This window comes from Seriola lalandi, unplaced genomic scaffold (genome assembly GCF_002814215.2).
Source record: "Seriola lalandi dorsalis isolate HSWRI2012SDOR001 ecotype SW California unplaced genomic scaffold, Sedor1 jcf7180002052126, whole genome shotgun sequence".
In the NCBI taxonomy this organism is placed as follows: Eukaryota; Metazoa; Chordata; class Actinopteri; order Carangiformes; family Carangidae; genus Seriola; species Seriola lalandi.
Window position 1 is genome coordinate 74612 of NW_019522679.1, and position 16385 is coordinate 90996.

The following is a 16385-nucleotide window of genomic DNA, read 5'->3' on the forward strand; positions in this document are numbered from 1 at the left end:
TATTAATCGACTTAGATATAATAAACATATGACGTAAGCTATAAGCAAGCCCATGGAAGTGAGTAGTTCCAACTTGCATACAGTTCATACTAAAATTGATTAAATATAAAAAACGCATTTACTGCACGTACCAAACTAGGGTAGACTTTGATAAATGCTGTCTTAAAGACCATATATCTTTGACATTTACTTATTAAGCCATTGCGTATTGAAAAGAAGTACAATTTCCACTAAACCATCAAAGCAAGTATCAACAACAAACACTTAAATATGATCGAAATGATATTTAACCAAAGAAAAGATACATAATTGTGAGAGAAAAAATGTTGTGTATTTTCTTCTCTTGTATGTAGGCCTGTTTACATTGGAGTGCTTAATCTGTGGCTCAGTGGTGTGGGTGCAGAGCAGCTAAACACATGTTTAAAAACAAAAATGTTTATTGAAACAAATGGATTGGCTGATTTTACACCTTAGTTATCTCAGAGGAAACAACTTTCTAGACACAGTCAACAGAACACTATCATAGATTTAGTATTGATTAAGATGACGTGTAGATGGCTTTGAAGCAATTTACTGTATGCTCCATCTAATGGGAGATTTGTGCTTAGCTGGTGCATCGTGTGAGTCACATGGGGTCTTCAAGTCTGCTACTAAACCTTTTATTAGTCACATGGCAGCAGTGCTTTCAACTGTGGACTATAAAGAACACATTTGAGGAAGTAGCATCAGTTAGTATGTACTTTATTGTCAATGATTACACAGAGTAAACATTCACAACATGGAATAAAAAACATCAATATCAAGTTAGTGGTCCATAAAAATATGATTTGCATCATAATTTGAAATAAGCATTTAAAGAATTGTACAGATACTTTATTGTTGATACATTTGAAAATGTTATGCAAGCCAGTGTAAATGAGCAAACGTGTAAGTCAGATGGGCAACTAGAAGATGGCATTCATCTTAAAAGACACCAATCAATTGCAAGGCTACAGATATGGACAGAATAATGACTCCAAAGTATCCAATGTAGCCATAGGCACCATTCATCCTCTTGGCTGGATCTGGAATAAAACATAAAATAAGACAATGTAATGTACACCAATGCAGACTTATATGAAACATATAATTACTATTTAGTAGGAACAAGGAATTCTACATTTGCTAGTGGGGGAATTAATTTTATGGTCTGATTTTGCAACTCTGGACATCTAATCTTTTGCAGATAACACATTAAATGAGTGCATTAGTTAACCACTTAACTTAAACAATTACCACAATGGAGACCTCATTGATATATGTCTTAGTTTCATTACCTTTTGCTCATATGATATCTTCTGTAAATGATTAAACTAAACTAGGTGAGGAAGAGTCACTGCCCTGTGACCTACACTTTCAAAACATTATTTTGTGGGATATACAACCAAATTGTTGCATTACAGTGGTAGATAAGAAGCTGGATGAATTATGATCATTACAAAGCAATGAAACAAAAAGTAAATTATTACACTTTGCATTTTAATCCCTAAGCGCCCCTAAACTCATACAACCTTTGATCCATGTACTATTACATCATAGTCAACACTTACAGAGAAATAATATTAAGGAACAATATTTTAAGTTTATTAAGTCAACCTTTATGAATGAAATTTTAGTTTCAGTTTAGGTGCTTTCTTCCTCCATTACATCCTTTCACATACATTAGCATAATGTCAGTCTTACCTCCTGTGTAGTACCCCCAGGCATAGGAGAACCTGCTGGTCACCCAAATAGCTCCCAGCACAGATGCTGTTAACTGAGATTACAAAAAGAAAATCAAAACAATGGGGATACACAAGGGTTTTTTAGTTTGAGGGAAATGTGCTTAATCATCATGACACTGTCTTGTGGGCTTGATTGTTATCTGGAGAATTCATGCCAAAGATCATTTGGATTGCTTAAGTTGCTCCTTTCACACATCTGACATAACATGTGCAATCAGTTTTAGTATCCACCCCAATGCTCAGACAGTGCTGGTTGTGACATGTTTTATATTGAAAAACACAAGCGTTGTTACCAGTATTATTGTAAAGTAAAAATGATACATACCGGATAAACAAGAGCTGCAATGGTCTGGAAAACAAGCCACTGAGGATACACCTCAAGAGTGTTCTGGTGTGCTCTCTGGATACAGTTGAACACTTTCTCCTTGTCACTGTACATAGTGGGATACTACAAAGATAAACATTGTGATTTAGTCACATTGTGAAATAGTCTACAATTATAAATACTCAGACAGACAGAAACAGAAAAAAATTCACAGCACAGATTTCAATTGTCTTTAAGTCAAACTTTAACTACCTGAACATCGTACTTCTTCCTGGCAGCTGAAACCTTGACTCCTAAATACCCCAGCATCGTCCAACTGTAGAGGTAAATAAATATGACATAACCGAAGCTGGACGGCAGCACAGTGAGAATATCCATCTCTGCTCGATGTCTGGGCTGTTTTTCAGGTCTCAGATTACCAGAACACGGCAGTATACCAACGAACCGATAGACAATTTAACAACCAAGTGAACGGTTGGAAGCCTCCAAGTAAACAGGGCAGACGTAACATAAAATATCGCGAGATTTCCTGTCAAGGTAATTTTTAAAGGACAACACCACCAATTTTTGAACCTGAACATTTGCATGATCAAGTTTGTAATCTTAATAATAATAATCATCACCATCATCATCATTATTATTATTATTATTATTATTATTATTATTATTATTATTATTATTATCTTGAACATATTTGAACTGTATGTTTTACCATACAAGCAACAGAGAAATAGGCCTACCAGAAAATACCAAATACCAAAATACCATTAAATCATATTGATTTATCATCAATTTCATTTTATTTTGCAACAGTCACATGCATGCTCAGGTACTTCTATCGAAAGACTGTTTTAAGAGCTCGAAATGCAGTTCAGTTTAAAGCTGGTTTGTTTGGTCATAATGTGATTGAATTGATCTTGCTTATTTTTGACATTGTAATACTGCATTTTTCAAACACAGACGAAGAATATATGAGTTAACAAGCCTGGCTGAATGCTGCATTTTTTACACATAGGAAAGTCGGAAATTACAAGCTCCGACTCGGAAAAAATGATTTGAACGCATGAACAGATCGGATTTTTGACTCGGAACTCGAGCCAACTATGCCGAGGCACCACTATTTATCTCTCGTGGGTTTGAATCTTTTTGTGTCTCTATGTTTGAATATAAGTTATGTATGTCATTGATTGACTAACTTTAAACCCCCACCCTAGAAAAATGGCGTGTTCATGTTCTTGTTGCGTGCATATACTCAAACTCTATAGAAGTTGTGTTCAAAGACATGTATCTGTCTCTTATACACATCTCATACAGATTTTCTTTTCTCTCCACCAGCCCTTGGAACAATATAAAATAATGACCAAGGGAGAAGACTCACACTCTGAAATGGCCCATGCTCGTCAGAGTGATGGCATCAATGTGATCTTTGACCAAAACAGCCCTGCCTCATCTCGCTCCCAGTCCCAAAGCAGCAGTGGCAGCAGACAATCCTCTGGCTCTGCCTGCTACAGGGGGCGAGGTAGTCACAGGGGGCGTTCTTCATCTTCTTCGTCATCTACATCCAGAAGTAGGTCCTCCTCTCGCCCCAGGTCTCGCTCTCACCCTCGGTGCCACAGACGTTCCTCTCGCTGTGGCTGTGACAACCATCGTAGATATGGCCATGGCCGCCACCGCCGCTCCCCACCACGCCGTTACAGAGCCCACTCTCGCTCCTACAGCCGCTCGCCCGTGCAAGACAGATCCCCAGGTCGCACACGCTATAGGTCCCGCTCCAGGTCTCCCAGCCGTTTGAGCAGGCACAGGAGGACCGTGAGCCAATTTAGAAGCAGGTTTTCCAAATCCCCAGCCAGAGGATACAGGAGCCGCTCGAGGTCCACATCTTCAGGACATTTGAGTTTGGATGGTAAGTTGATTGGATCAAATGGTGAAATTGTCATGCCCAGAGAGGCAGGCTTTAAAGGTGGAAAAATGATAACTTTGCAACTGATTAAATCTTCTTCCAAATCTAATCTGTTCCCCAGATAAAAGAGAACCCCTTGAAGCTGCAAAGGCCAATGCTTTGAATATCCTAGGTGTGGAGAAGCTGGAACTTCCTGAGAGTGTGAAACCAATCCCGTCAGAGAAGTCAACGGAATCCAGATGGGTGTCACCAGAACCAGAGACAAGGGTGAGACAAGACCTCGAAAAGACTCTGTTACAGGTGGGTGTCTGAAAGTGAATGTCAGCTCATACTGAACACATCATGCACTAAAGATGCTGCTTTATCACAGATTCCAATTGAAGGCCTAGAAGTATTTTTCCCATCTTGGACTAGATGTAAATACAAGGTAAGGGGTGCTGAGAACTTTAGGGACAGCTAATAGTTTTTCACACCACTTGTGCATAACTGCACTGACCATCCATTAACTTTTGACCTAGTGGTCAGTGGACTCCTAGGTCTTTGGCTGTGCATGAAATTTTTTTCTTTCTCCTAGCTGTCACATCTTTGTATATCAAAGCGGCAACAAACACAGATTATATCAAGCAGAGTTTAATGTCTACAGATGTCTGTTGATAAGCTTGAGGTCTATGTTGTGTTGAATTTCCTGTCTTGTGTTAACCTTTGGACCCCTGAGGGAACACACATACTCTCTGTATTTATTCCTGTCTTCATAGATAACATGACAGTGGTCTCCTTCACTCATCGGCACCTGGGATTAAAAGGCTGTCATGTGACTTGGGTGACGACAATATGTGTTTGCGTGAAAGGTTAATTAATAAGTCTTGTAATGTTTGCAATTAAACCAACACATATGTAGATTTAGCATTTAGACATAATGCACACAGTCCATTCAAATGCTAATCACACACATAGATAACTGGATCATTGACAACCAATTCAGATATTGTATTACACTGACTACACTTCATATAACAAGGCAATAGAATTTTGACATTACAAATGTATTCATGCTTGCAGTTGAAATGGGTCATTGTTATTTAGCAGAATCCTCCACTTGCTGATGGAGCGCAGGCGTGTGGACTGCGTTATAGTGACTATTCCTGTCAAGAGAACTAAAAACAGACGAAGAACTCCTCTCCGTATGCCAAAGATAAGTTGGTACACGAGGCGTGTGCTGAGGGTCTGGGAAACCTGCATCTCCATCATTCTGCCACTCTAGACAGAGAAGACATCCTTTTTACTATTTTGTTTGCATTTTTTTGTTTTTACTGTTTCAAGGTCTGTACTTGAAGCACTCATTTAATGGTTGAGCCTAGTCTTTGTGTGGGGGGTGGGAAGTGTGCATGAGAGCTGCAGTTTGTTGAAGCTAATTCTGAAATGTATCTATGCAATAGAAGTGCTTTACAATATTAGTAATAAATCCTATAATCCATCTATCTGAACTTCACAAACTGTAAAAGCTCACTCTACTATTAGTTCTACACCCAGTTCTAACTAGGTCTGTCTTTCTTGTCTTTTTTGAAACAGAGCAACGAGACAGAGCCTGATGACGTGTCCAACCTAAAGATGTCCCCGAAAAGGAAAATAATCTCTTTCAGCATTAATGTAAGTGGCTTAAATTGTTCCTGTTTTTACTAAACTCTTATTGTTAATAGCCAGACCAAACATTGCTTTACAGCACCCTGCATGTTGAATAATGTGTTTTTAAAGTCTTTGTTTCTCTTGTAATCTTGTTCCTTTTTAGAATTCTGTGGCCAAACCAACAACAGTAGCACCATCCTGTGCTAAGGTAACTCCCAGAGTGGACAGCTATGAAAGCAGGAAGCCCTACGGCCACTGGGTTCCAGTCAAATCAGGGCGATCCTCCAGCGCACGCAAACACACACTCACCAAGGCACACTAGTGTGGCCGAGTACATGGACACTGTAAATACTGTGAATATTTTGTACACATGTTCATTTCACGGTCGGCGTTTTCTTTCAGATGTTAAAGAATTAGGTGGGAAGACATGAAGAATTCGTTTCAGGTGGGATATTTTTTTTCCCCTTCGTTGTGTATTGTGCTGTAAATAGATTGAATAAAAACGTTTATTTGATTAAAAAAAAAAAAAAAAACTGCTTGTTTTTCACTTTTTTTACCACCCGTAAATCACAGGTCTGCATTAAGCCTGTAAAAACTATAAGTGTTGAGGGGAAAGGTTTTAGTTTGAAGTGGCTCATCAGAAGAGGGGGATTCCGAATTTCCAAACTGGTGGTAATTATATTTTAATTTGGTGACCAATATGGAACTAATCAGTTACAAGTATCAAGTAATGGTGTATTCAGATATTCCAGAAGGGTATATGGGGTACACTGATAAGGGTTCATGAATACACAATTATGTGCGACTGAATCTATACAAATCAAGGGCAACTCCATACTTGTAAGTACTGTATTCACATAATTTGTGTGATGCCAAAACAGAAGTCATAGCAGAAAAATAAGTAACTACAATAGTGTGTGAGCACATGTACAAACATGTCGGCAGACAGTTGAGAAAAACGACTAGGTGGAACAAGTGCCTCACTTTACAAAGACAATGGGCTTGTTGTCTCTGTGCTGCCAGTTGCATGTTTGCAAAGGTTTGCTTCATCAGTCCAACCAAAGTGTGTGCAAGGATACGCATACCATGATTTGCTGTAGTCTGACCAAGCAAACGGACAAATACGTCAACACGATAAATGGATACAAGTTAACTGCAATTTCTATAATGACCACATGGTGTCAGTATTATATTTTTTCATTTGTGTATCACATGGTTATTAGGGGTGGGTGTTATTTTTTATTGCAAGAGTTTGTCTGAGTTTCCACACATCTGAATAACTCCAACAATAAATCCATACAATGGTGTATTACAGTACAAAGGTATTCTCAAAAAAACTACTGATGCCTCTGAATCATTCCAGAGGCGAGCGACGAGGTTCCTCATGATTGGTAATTGACCTTGGTTTTTATCAGTTTACCACAGACATTTTTTTTTAACAGACATTTTGACACAGCACGTGTAAATGACAACATTAATGATGATACTGTCACGGAACAGTTGAACAGAGTCATTGTTAATGTCATTAGTAACACCTGTGCTTTTCCTACTATGACAAGTCAAAATGTCTTGAGGAGAAGACCTGTACTAATTTATCAGTCACTGTCCTGGAATCACAGCCACACTCACAATGGGACGAGCACAGACAACTGCGTGCTAATGCAGCATTTGAACAGGTTCCTTCTAAGGCAACTTGATATAATCTGCTGTTGTGGCTACTGTGCTACTTACCCTAAAGCTCGAGTGTATTTAGCTTGACAAGTTCCTGGCAAATGTTAAAATAAAAGTGAAATTACTATAAAGAAGGTAACTTCTCTATTGGGTATGATAACTATCTATTTAGTAAGTGATACATTTAATCCCTCCAAGATTTTTCACACTGGTATTGGGATTCATGTCAAAATCTGTTGTGATAAAAGGGTAAAGTCACACTGATTTGAACGTGTCTTAATGCCAGACTGTGTGTCTCCTGCTGTAAACTGACCTATTCACTCTGATTAATTGCTTCGATATGAGATAAAGCATGCAAAACGTAACACAGTGAGTCTTATTGGAATTGGAGCAGACTATACTAGAACACAAGTAAGCCCTGTTTATCAATATACTTCAGTGGCCTTCACATTCACAAACACACACAAGAGTTGACCTTTGTAGTTTTACCAGACAAAACGGACTAGACAGGTTTGTCTTATTATTGTATGACTCAGTTTCATCGTGAATATCAATGTTTTGTTTTTTCTTACAGACAGAAGTAAAAATTGATGCCTCAAAATCACCTGCAGAATTTTGTGTCTATGGAAAAACTCACCTGTTAACCCTGTGGTTTATTCAGTGATTTTGTTTTGCTTATATTTACAGGGAACACTTTAACTGGCAGTTGGCTTTAAAAGACTCAAAGGTGTCATTACTTGTGAGACACAACATTGGATTTATGCACTGCTGTTCCTTACGAAATCCCCAGCCAATATCCTCAGGTGAATCAGATAAGACTACAAAATATCAGAATCATAAACCTGAACACTTATTCCACTCCCCAATTGATATCAGTCAGATATCAAAAGACCTTTCCTACCTTTCATCAGTTGAATACAAACAACGTGTGGCATGGCATCTTTGCACACCATCTTTTGGGGAATCCCATAAATCCAGTGCCTGATCACAGGGAAATACCACAATATAATAACTATAGATACAATTCAATGTCGGCATGACTGTCCCTACACAAACTAATCAGTCTTTGCCCTGTAGAGGGTGCAATGCCACTACATTCAGACGGACAGGATTTCAGAAATAGGACACTTGCATGGGAACCTGTTTTCCTGTCTTTTATCTCCTCTCCAGTCACAAGGCTTTCCTGCTCATGTCACAGCTCCGGGCAAGTTGGTTAAACTAAGATGTGGACGATAATGAATAAATTCAATTGCTCAATTGTTGGTCCTTATCTCTCTGTGCACCTACACTAAAACATTCTTTTGGCTGGCATCTTCTGCAGCTAAACTTGCCCTGAGGTTTGATGGTAGTTAATGGTAGTTCATTCTCACGCTCAAAACGTCTCTGTCATGAGACCACACGCAGTAAAACCCACAGAAAAACCAACAAGTGTGCAAGATAACTGGATAATTGGAAGTGGTTTATTTAAAAATAAGGATAAGAACACTCATAAAAAAGTGTTGTTTTAACTTCTAATACTGTACAAAGAAACACCACACATTACATATCTTACAGATAATTGAATTATCTTTCAGCTCAAAATAACCCCAGCATGATATAAGATGTCTGAGGAACTGCCTTACAATACACTGGCTATTTTAGCATTTTGTGAACATGTACTCCTGGTATGTAGAAAGTATAGAGAAGAAAAAGCTTCACCCAGGACTCTGGAAAACTGAAGCAGTGAACATGTCCACTGAGGTGACTGGACTGACTAGACAGCCGTGCCTCTCTCCAAGTTTTGTTTGATCTCCGCTGTGTATTTGCCGTAGAAACGCTCCGCCTTCTTGTTGAACTTGGCATTCCTCTCGTTGATGTAGTCGATGTCTGCGTCGTCGTTGTAGGCCCTGCGTCGGCTGTACTTGGCCCGCTTCTCGATCCTGACAATTGCAAATAAAAGCAGTTTAGGGAGGATTTCATAAACCAGTACTGCCACTATCCATGCCATATCCATTAACAGTAATTGGCTACAGGCAATAATTTGGCAGTGTGCATTTAAATTTGGCAAGTAGAGTGGCAATGGAAAACCTAACGCACACATACATACATACTCAGAGGAAAATACTGTCAATTTGTGAGCTCCCAGTCTTGATTCACTGTGTCTTCAAAGCATTGTTGTGCGTCATACCCTGGCAACTGAATCCTTGTCTAATGCCCCACAGTCACATCTCTAACACAAGCCTTAGACTGTCTCAAATATAGAACAGCTCAGGGAAAGACCAGGGTAATCTAACGTGAAAGGGACTTCTGTAGCAAAGACAAAAACAAAGAAGCAGTGGAAGAACAAAACTGTTTGAGGTAAAAGTCAGTTAAATGTGAGGGACACCAAAGGTACTGTTTGATCTCTATGTGTTGTGACTCTTATGTGGTTTTCATAAAGGTTGGAGAACCATCTACCCACATCCACTTACCAAAATACTTATTATTGTTACTTGTGGTAACCATAGGGCCGTTTCTTTGACATACGGTTATTTACATAATCTGCTATGGTTTGACCAGGAGTCTGTTTAAGATGCTCCATGACCCTGTTCAGATAATAATAAGGTGCCTCCTATCAGCTGCTTGCATCGGGATTTCCACTCTGGGGCTGATTTATTTAGCTCAGATAGTCCCTGGTTCACACAAAACAACCCCCTCATCCAAATTGGCAAAGACATTACAAACTCACTCTTTCCACACATAATTTATCACAACTGAGATAGTATCATATTTCCAGACCTATCTCCACACTACATTTGTGGTGTGCCAGTTCCAGAAAAAAAAGGTCTGACTAAACCCACTGTCATTCAGAGATGCATGAAAGAAAACATTTTGGTTTGTTTGAATTGCTTGAGCCAATCATAATAAGCAAGGTTGGCCTGAACAGTGCTGAGCTCACCCATGCTTTTCTTAAATAAAGTCATGGAAGGATGAAATTCTATTGAGGAGGGTTTTACAAACAACTAATGGCCTGCCTTATGTACAGTTCATTATTTTGTCAAAGTTTCCCATCATTAGCGTTGAGTTTGTTTGTCTGGTACGGAGCCTCTTGTTATTTCTCACTGGCAACATCCAGAGAGCAGAAATTAAAGAGTTACTTTGTGCTGTATAAAGATTTATCTTAGCGGTCTGCCCAGTGAGTCAGACTAATGCTTAATGCGCAGACTGAGATAAAATTGACCTACTGTTTCTCAACATCTTCCACCATGCGGTCAATTCCTTCCTTTGTGGGGACGTGTGTCCCGTGGATCAGGCTGTTGGACGTAGGGTAAAAGTCCTCACCACTGTGGAGCACCAACAAATGGAATTAGAAATACATAACCACAGATAATTGCCATTTTAACATATTTAAACTGACTTTTCTATTCCATCATTGTGATTATGGTCATCCTAATGAGAAGATGCTGTGGCTTTAGGGCAAAATGTGTTGGTGTATCATTCACAGATCTACACGTGGCAGCCTTTAAGGGTGAAAAACCTGCAGGCACTGAACTTATCGTTTATGCCTTTCGTGAACACTTTCCGATCTTTAAATTATTTCGGGAGTGTGCAGATATGTCAACACTTACCCCAGGGCAAATAAGGGGGCACACTAGTTAACATATAGAAAATGCTTTGTGCACATGTGATGGGTGAATGCTAAGATGATTACGTCAAGCGAATTTCACAGTTATGGTTGTAATAGCAGAGATGTCCTCATGAATTATTTTATGGCCCTGCTAGGGGGACAGCACAAAGATCTTTTAATGCCAGAGCACATTTCTTCCCATGTTGAGTTGTCTGTCTTTCTTGGTAATGTATTAAAAGACACAAATACAGTACCATCACAGCAGAAGAACAAGGGGACAAGAGGCTTAACTCACCATTCCTCCCGCTGTCTCTCATAGCCCTCTAAGTCTGGTCTGATCTGCTTGGTAAGCCTCTGGTACTGTCGGAATTGGGCCTCAGCATAACCTGCAGTCCATTTTGTGAGACAGAGAAAAAAATTTGACTGAGTTATAATTACCGGAACAAACAGCAAGCAGGCATGAGGCTAAGCAACACAACCTGCGGCTGGTTAAGGAGGGACGAAGAGGGAATTCTCCTCCTGCCTTCCTCTGCTGAAGACCCTCTGGTGATAATTTTCTCCCGAGAGGTTTTAATTCAGAGGAGGTTTTGATGCAACAGATGGCAGCCATATTTAGGAGACACAGTCATTTTTTTCAGTAGATTAAATAGGGAGCAATTTGAGAAGATTAATATCCCAAGGGGTCCTTACATGCAACTGGTATTGCTCTATGCACTGCTGCTATGTAGGACTTAGATTTTTATTAAAATCCTAAATTTAAACAGGTAGTCTCATTGAGATAGGGATCTAATTTTCAAGAGACCAGTGCACAAAAAAAAAACCCCAAAAAACATAGACATACAGATAATTCCCAGACATACATTATACATTATCACATTTAAGAAAAGCATGTGCAAGAGTGATTGAATACATAAGTACAACCTTTTAAGATGTTCCAGTGAAATAACAGAATGTAACTTAATATTTTTTGGAGCTCCTTCCATTTGCAGAAAAGTTTTTGAACCAAGTTTTTCCAAGTTCAGTTTGAACAAGCAGCTAATGTTCAAATGTCCTGTGACTTGACACTGTATTGTACTGTATTTAAATGTAACCAGAGAGCAAAGGTAACCAGGCAGTTTTTGCAGTAGAGCTTTATAAATAAACAACATACAATGCTGCTCCCTTCTGTTTGTTAAGGAGGACTATCTCATCTTTTTGTATGACATGCGATGGTGAGTGAGAGAAGTGTCACCTGTGATGAAGCACAGTGCACAGATGGTACCATCTTTAGAAGCAACACGTCACTGTGTGATAAAACTGTGAACAACCTCTTAAACGATCACATGCTACAGAACCGTAAAACAAAACAGAAGACTAGAATCACGGTGCACCACTTTTTTCCCCACAGTAAATTGTATTAAATTACTATTTACTAAATGAACAGACTGAGGTTCCATGGCGTGACAGGAGGGTTACCCACGCCTTAAATAAAGCAGTTTGATCTAATCACCATTTGCCCTCAATGTTACTTCCTGATGTGACTAAAAATGCTTGCAAAGGGATTCCAAACCTAATATAGTCATTAAGTGACAATCACTGCAGTGTGTTTAACAATGACCGCAAATCATATTAGGTGTGAAAGGGACAGAAACATATTTTTCTCTGATCAATAAAGCAACATGTAATCAGTTTAGATTTCTTCTAAAATTTAAAGATAAATAAAGACTCCAATCATTTGTCTGTACTTTGATTTTAACTGATTCACACAGTTAGTTAAGTGAACACGAGGCTGGTGACAGTATGTGTCAGGTAATCTAAAAGTGGCACACGTTGGTTGAAATGTCCGTATGCATACTGATCTGTGAGACTGAAGTGCAGGAGGAGGTCATTGTGCTCCAAGCTCTTTTTGTATCTTATATTGATTAAAGCAATGTGACAAATTTAATAATTTCATTGAATTAAGAAGTTCTGGTTAAGTACCATGTCTTCTGTCCTCTCATGATGACAGAGAGAATCTCTAACATTCATCCAAACCAATGTGACAAAGCGTCAACAGACTAAGAGGCGAACTTCAGTTTACAAATCATACACTGAGCTGCAGGTACACAGCAGGTAAGAAATTATAAGAAGGTGGCCTTTCATCTCTCCCACATCTGAGATGCTACCAGATGGATAAATTATTGTTATTTTGAAGAAAAGGGCCATAGCCAACACGATTGAGGTAAACTAACACATACTTAATCTGTCAGTATACGGATGCGACTGGCAGAAAAAAACAAGCAGGTTGACAGGCTTAGTCCCACTCATTTGAAAACAAAACACCTGTGATTTCCTATTATGAAGAAACTGAGGGGGACCCAAGCAGACCAGGATGCAAACTCAGGGTTACTGTACCAATGAATAAATTTGTACCCACTTCATGACATGTTTCATACCATTTAAACCAAGTGTACTCAAAGAGCACACTGCAATAAAAATTGATGTATGTGTTCATTGGAGACGCTGCCACCAACCTGCAAATCCTGTGTCTGGGTTCTTCTTCTTTTTCTTCCTCTCCCACCGCTCTGCATCATCAGCAGTAATCTCCAGCAATTTCACTCTGTCATAGTCCTCCCCTCTGTCAGCACATTCCTGAAAGCCAAATATTGTTTTAGTAAACACAAAGCATGACTAAATGTATACAAAATGAAAAAGCATGCTGTTTGGGGAGACTGAGATTCAATAAACTTCTAAATATAAAGACGCGTGAGAAGAGCGATAAAACGACAACTGAGTTTACAACCTTGCTAGTTGTTAACACTGTTATTCCAGTTGATCATCATAAAAATCTTGGCAGCCTGGTCAACACCACTTAGACTAAAATACCTTTTTCTTTTGATCTTCAGTAAGCTCCCACTCCAGTCGAGCTTTCTTAGCCTCCCAGTTAGAAGGGAGTTTGAGTCTCTTGTCCTCCTCCACAACCTCCTGGTGATTAAGCTTACGTGCTTCATTCTGTAGTGGAAATTAAAACATGATGATTGGTTGTACAAGTAGCAGTGTATATATATGATCTGATATATCAGAAATACACACCCAAGCTTGAGTCAATACAATTTCTCGAACTGACACTAAAACATTATTAGTGCAGCTCGTGTTGGATGTGTCGTTCACAGTTGCAAATCAGTTCACAGCTTAACGAGATCATAAAATTTAGTCATCATCGCGTTTTTACCAGGTACAGTTACACAACTCACCCGTTTGAAATGTAACTCTCGAAATTGTCGCAGTCTTGCTTCTCTCTTCTGGGACGCAGGAGTATCAGTCGTTTCCTCTTCAGTGACTGTAGCAGATACCTGAAAAACGACTGCTGCCATTAGATACGAAAAATATAACTAACAATGATACGTTTTAATGGCCATGTGTAACCTACGATAGACAAGACAGTTGAAAACATCAGACAGAATCACAGGCGAGCTAACGTTAGCTATCTAGCACTCGCTAACATCGGTTAGCTTAACGCAACAACATGTGATTGTAAACAAGTGTGGAACAGAAACACAATCTCCGCGAGAGAAATGTAACATCGATATCAAAGAAATTACATTAATCAGCTATAATATACCACTACATCAAAATATGCGAGTAATTTGAAAAAAAAAAAAAAATCAACTAACCTCACTGCGGGACGCCATTGTTATGCTACACGAAGGAAGAAGACCGGAAGTGTGACGTTTCTACCGGATATTGAAAAGACAGTAAACGTAAACGGTTTTATTTTATTATTTTGTAAGAAAATATTTCGATAAATGTATGTTTGGTCGAAGACTTCCATCTCTTCCAATAACTATGACTGAATAGATTTATTCAACGTAATTTGTAATTGTAATTTTTCTGTGCAGTCTAATTTTGAATATTTTTCCTTTCTTTTAATTTCAAAAATATATTGCCCTTCATTATTCTGTCAGTGAAAAATAATTTAAACATCATTCAAATTATGTAAACTGTATTTCTTTAACATGAAATAAATGTTATTATTTTCAACCACTATATTCAATTCAAAATATTTATTTTTATTAATCATAAATACCATCAAGTCCAACTCCTGACCTTCTGTAGACCTCGTGCTTAGTTCAGGGCTGTTTTTTGTGTTTTATACTAAATAAGAAAGTACAGGAGCAGACGGATTTAGTGTCCTGTGAGAGATAGGGAAAAAACTACATACAATGGGTGCTGTAGTTATTGCTAATAATGAAACTGTGTAAGGATATAAGGCAATTTCTTAAGATCAGATAAACACCTATGTTACAAACACATTCAATGATGTTTCCATTTTGTAAAATGAGATACTGTCATACACACTGAACCCTCTCACCCCTCTTTTTTTCAAATTATTTATATGTCAGTGAAACAGTGGAACACTTCATCCTCTACCAGCCTCCTGTCATGAAAATAAATGTAGTGTAATGTAAATGACATGCATATTTAATTTGTAAAAGAGCTGAAGGATTTTTCTTGTTGAAATGCTGTTTGAAATGTTATTTTGCATCTGCTCCTGTTCTTTTTTATTGTCACGAACTGGCTCAAAGTCAAACTAGACTTGCCGCCTTGCGGTTGTTTGCCTCCGCCAACCAGTCAAGTTGGAAATATGGTCACAATCGCCCCTTCTGTTCCTGAGTTAGAGTGTTGACTAATACCCAGAACTGTTTTTGCAGAACATTACGATGTCACAGTGAAATTGACCTTTGACCGTTTGTATATAAAATGTCATCACTTCATTATTTTGTCCTATTAAAAGTTTGTGTTAAATTGTATCATAATTAGTGTGTAAATTCTAGAGCTAGAATTCCCTCCCGGGACCCTATATGGATAAGCAGTGTGGATAATGGATGGATGGATGTATAGGTACTTTCAGTAATGGATGCAGAATGATGAGGAGTGTAGTGTGTGGTGGGTGCAAACGAAACAAAACACAAAACCTCAACCAAACTGGCTGGTGGATGCCTGGAAAGAAGAGAAGAGAGAGAGGTTAGACATGAAGCCACTTAAATGGACGCAGGTCCAATTTACTCAGGTGTATGCTGTTTCCTGATGTCCCTCCTTACTCTGCCCATTGGCTCCTGAGCCAGGAAGCTAAACCAACTATACAAGCAGCAGGCAGAGTGGATGGGACTTGCAGTTACTGTACACCAATACAAATGCATAAATAGAGAAATGAACTACCTCCATCTCTTACCTCAGAGCAGATGTAAGAGAGGGATAAGCATAATCAAACGAAGGCATGTGGGAAAGCATCAGTAAGTACATCTCTTTACAATTAAGAGTTTGATATGTATCAGTAAGGTGGTAAGAATAACACTCTTTTAAACATTTGGGATTTGGCAGAGAATAGTGAAACTTCGGTATGAACACTAGATGTTCATGTCCTGACCCAAAATACAGTTGAAATGTTGAGCACAAAATTTGTCCTAGCGTGTCCAACCAAGAGGTCTGCAGTGGGACAAAGCAACAATGCTCAAAATACTTTGCCTTTAGAAAATTCCAGCTATCGAAATATCATAA

At 38.7% G+C, this 16385-nt stretch overlaps 3 protein-coding genes across 12 annotated transcripts; 1 reads left to right on the forward strand and 2 right to left on the reverse strand.

The window, feature by feature from the left end:
* Positions 1-724: 724 nt before the first annotated feature.
* On the reverse strand, positions 725-2579 carry mgst3b (microsomal glutathione S-transferase 3b). The gene is made up of 4 exons (XM_023399877.2): positions 2341-2579; positions 2089-2211; positions 1723-1795; positions 725-1064 (listed from the first exon to the last, which is right to left on the reverse strand). Exons 1-4 carry the CDS (start codon positions 2464-2466, stop codon positions 964-966), a joined length of 423 nt encoding a protein of 140 aa, XP_023255645.1. The 5' UTR covers positions 2467-2579; the 3' UTR covers positions 725-963.
* An 824-nt stretch (positions 2580-3403) lies between these two features.
* rsrp1 (arginine/serine-rich protein 1) lies at positions 3404-6062 on the forward strand. 9 transcript variants are annotated; one of them, XR_015436810.1, is made up of 5 exons: positions 3404-3991; positions 4110-4288; positions 4359-4415; positions 4744-4836; positions 5072-5489. XR_015436810.1 is itself a non-coding variant. In XM_023399893.2 (5 exons), the coding sequence occupies exons 1-5, from the start codon at positions 3445-3447 to the stop codon at positions 5931-5933; spliced, it is 1020 nt and encodes a 339-aa protein (XP_023255661.1). In that variant the 5' UTR covers positions 3406-3444; the 3' UTR covers positions 5934-6062. The 9 variants fall into 9 exon arrangements, 5 of the variants coding, with proteins under 5 accessions (XP_023255665.1, XP_023255661.1, XP_023255662.1 ...); XR_015436809.1 differs by having other exon boundaries at positions 5075-5489; XM_023399893.2 differs by lacking the exons at positions 4744-4836; positions 5072-5489 and adding exons at positions 5558-5635; positions 5775-6062 and having other exon boundaries at positions 3406-3991.
* A 2666-nt stretch (positions 6063-8728) lies between these two features.
* On the reverse strand, positions 8729-14572 carry syf2 (SYF2 pre-mRNA-splicing factor). 2 transcript variants are annotated; one of them, XM_023399902.2, is made up of 7 exons: positions 14501-14572; positions 14081-14179; positions 13713-13838; positions 13361-13478; positions 11164-11254; positions 10486-10584; positions 8729-9201 (listed from the first exon to the last, which is right to left on the reverse strand). In XM_023399902.2, the coding sequence occupies exons 1-7, from the start codon at positions 14516-14518 to the stop codon at positions 9036-9038; spliced, it is 717 nt and encodes a 238-aa protein (XP_023255670.1). In that variant the 5' UTR covers positions 14519-14572; the 3' UTR covers positions 8729-9035. The 2 variants fall into 2 exon arrangements, with proteins under 2 accessions (XP_023255670.1, XP_023255669.1); XM_023399901.2 differs by lacking the exon at positions 14501-14572 and having other exon boundaries at positions 14081-14215.
* Positions 14573-16385: the final 1813 nt, after the last annotated feature.

Bases quoted from the DNA above. Each gene is read 5' to 3' on its own strand.
- mgst3b (XM_023399877.2), bottom strand. From the start codon at position 2,466: ATGGATATTCTCACTGTGCTGCCGTCCAGCTTCGGTTATGTCATATTT. The intron at 1,796-2,088 runs GTATGTATCATT...TTGTAATCTCAG, and splicing joins TTGCAGCTCTTGTTTATCCG to TTAACAGCATCTGTGCTGGG. The intron at 1,065-1,722 runs GTAAGACTGACA...GTTTTATTCCAG, and splicing joins CTGGGGGTACTACACAGGAG to ATCCAGCCAAGAGGATGAAT.
- rsrp1 (XM_023399893.2), top strand. From the start codon at position 3,445: ATGACCAAGGGAGAAGACTCACACTCTGAAATGGCCCATGCTCGTCAG. The intron at 3,992-4,109 runs GTAAGTTGATTG...TCTGTTCCCCAG, and splicing joins AGGACATTTGAGTTTGGATG to ATAAAAGAGAACCCCTTGAA. The intron at 5,636-5,774 runs GTAAGTGGCTTA...GTTCCTTTTTAG, and splicing joins TAATCTCTTTCAGCATTAAT to AATTCTGTGGCCAAACCAAC.
- syf2 (XM_023399901.2), bottom strand. From the start codon at position 14,200: ATGGCAGCAGTCGTTTTTCAGGTATCTGCTACAGTCACTGAAGAGGAA. The intron at 10,585-11,163 runs GTGAGTTAAGCC...GGTGCTCCACAG, and splicing joins GAGAGACAGCGGGAGGAATG to TGGTGAGGACTTTTACCCTA. The intron at 9,202-10,485 runs GTAGGTCAATTT...TGCAATTGTCAG, and splicing joins GTGGAAGATGTTGAGAAACA to GATCGAGAAGCGGGCCAAGT.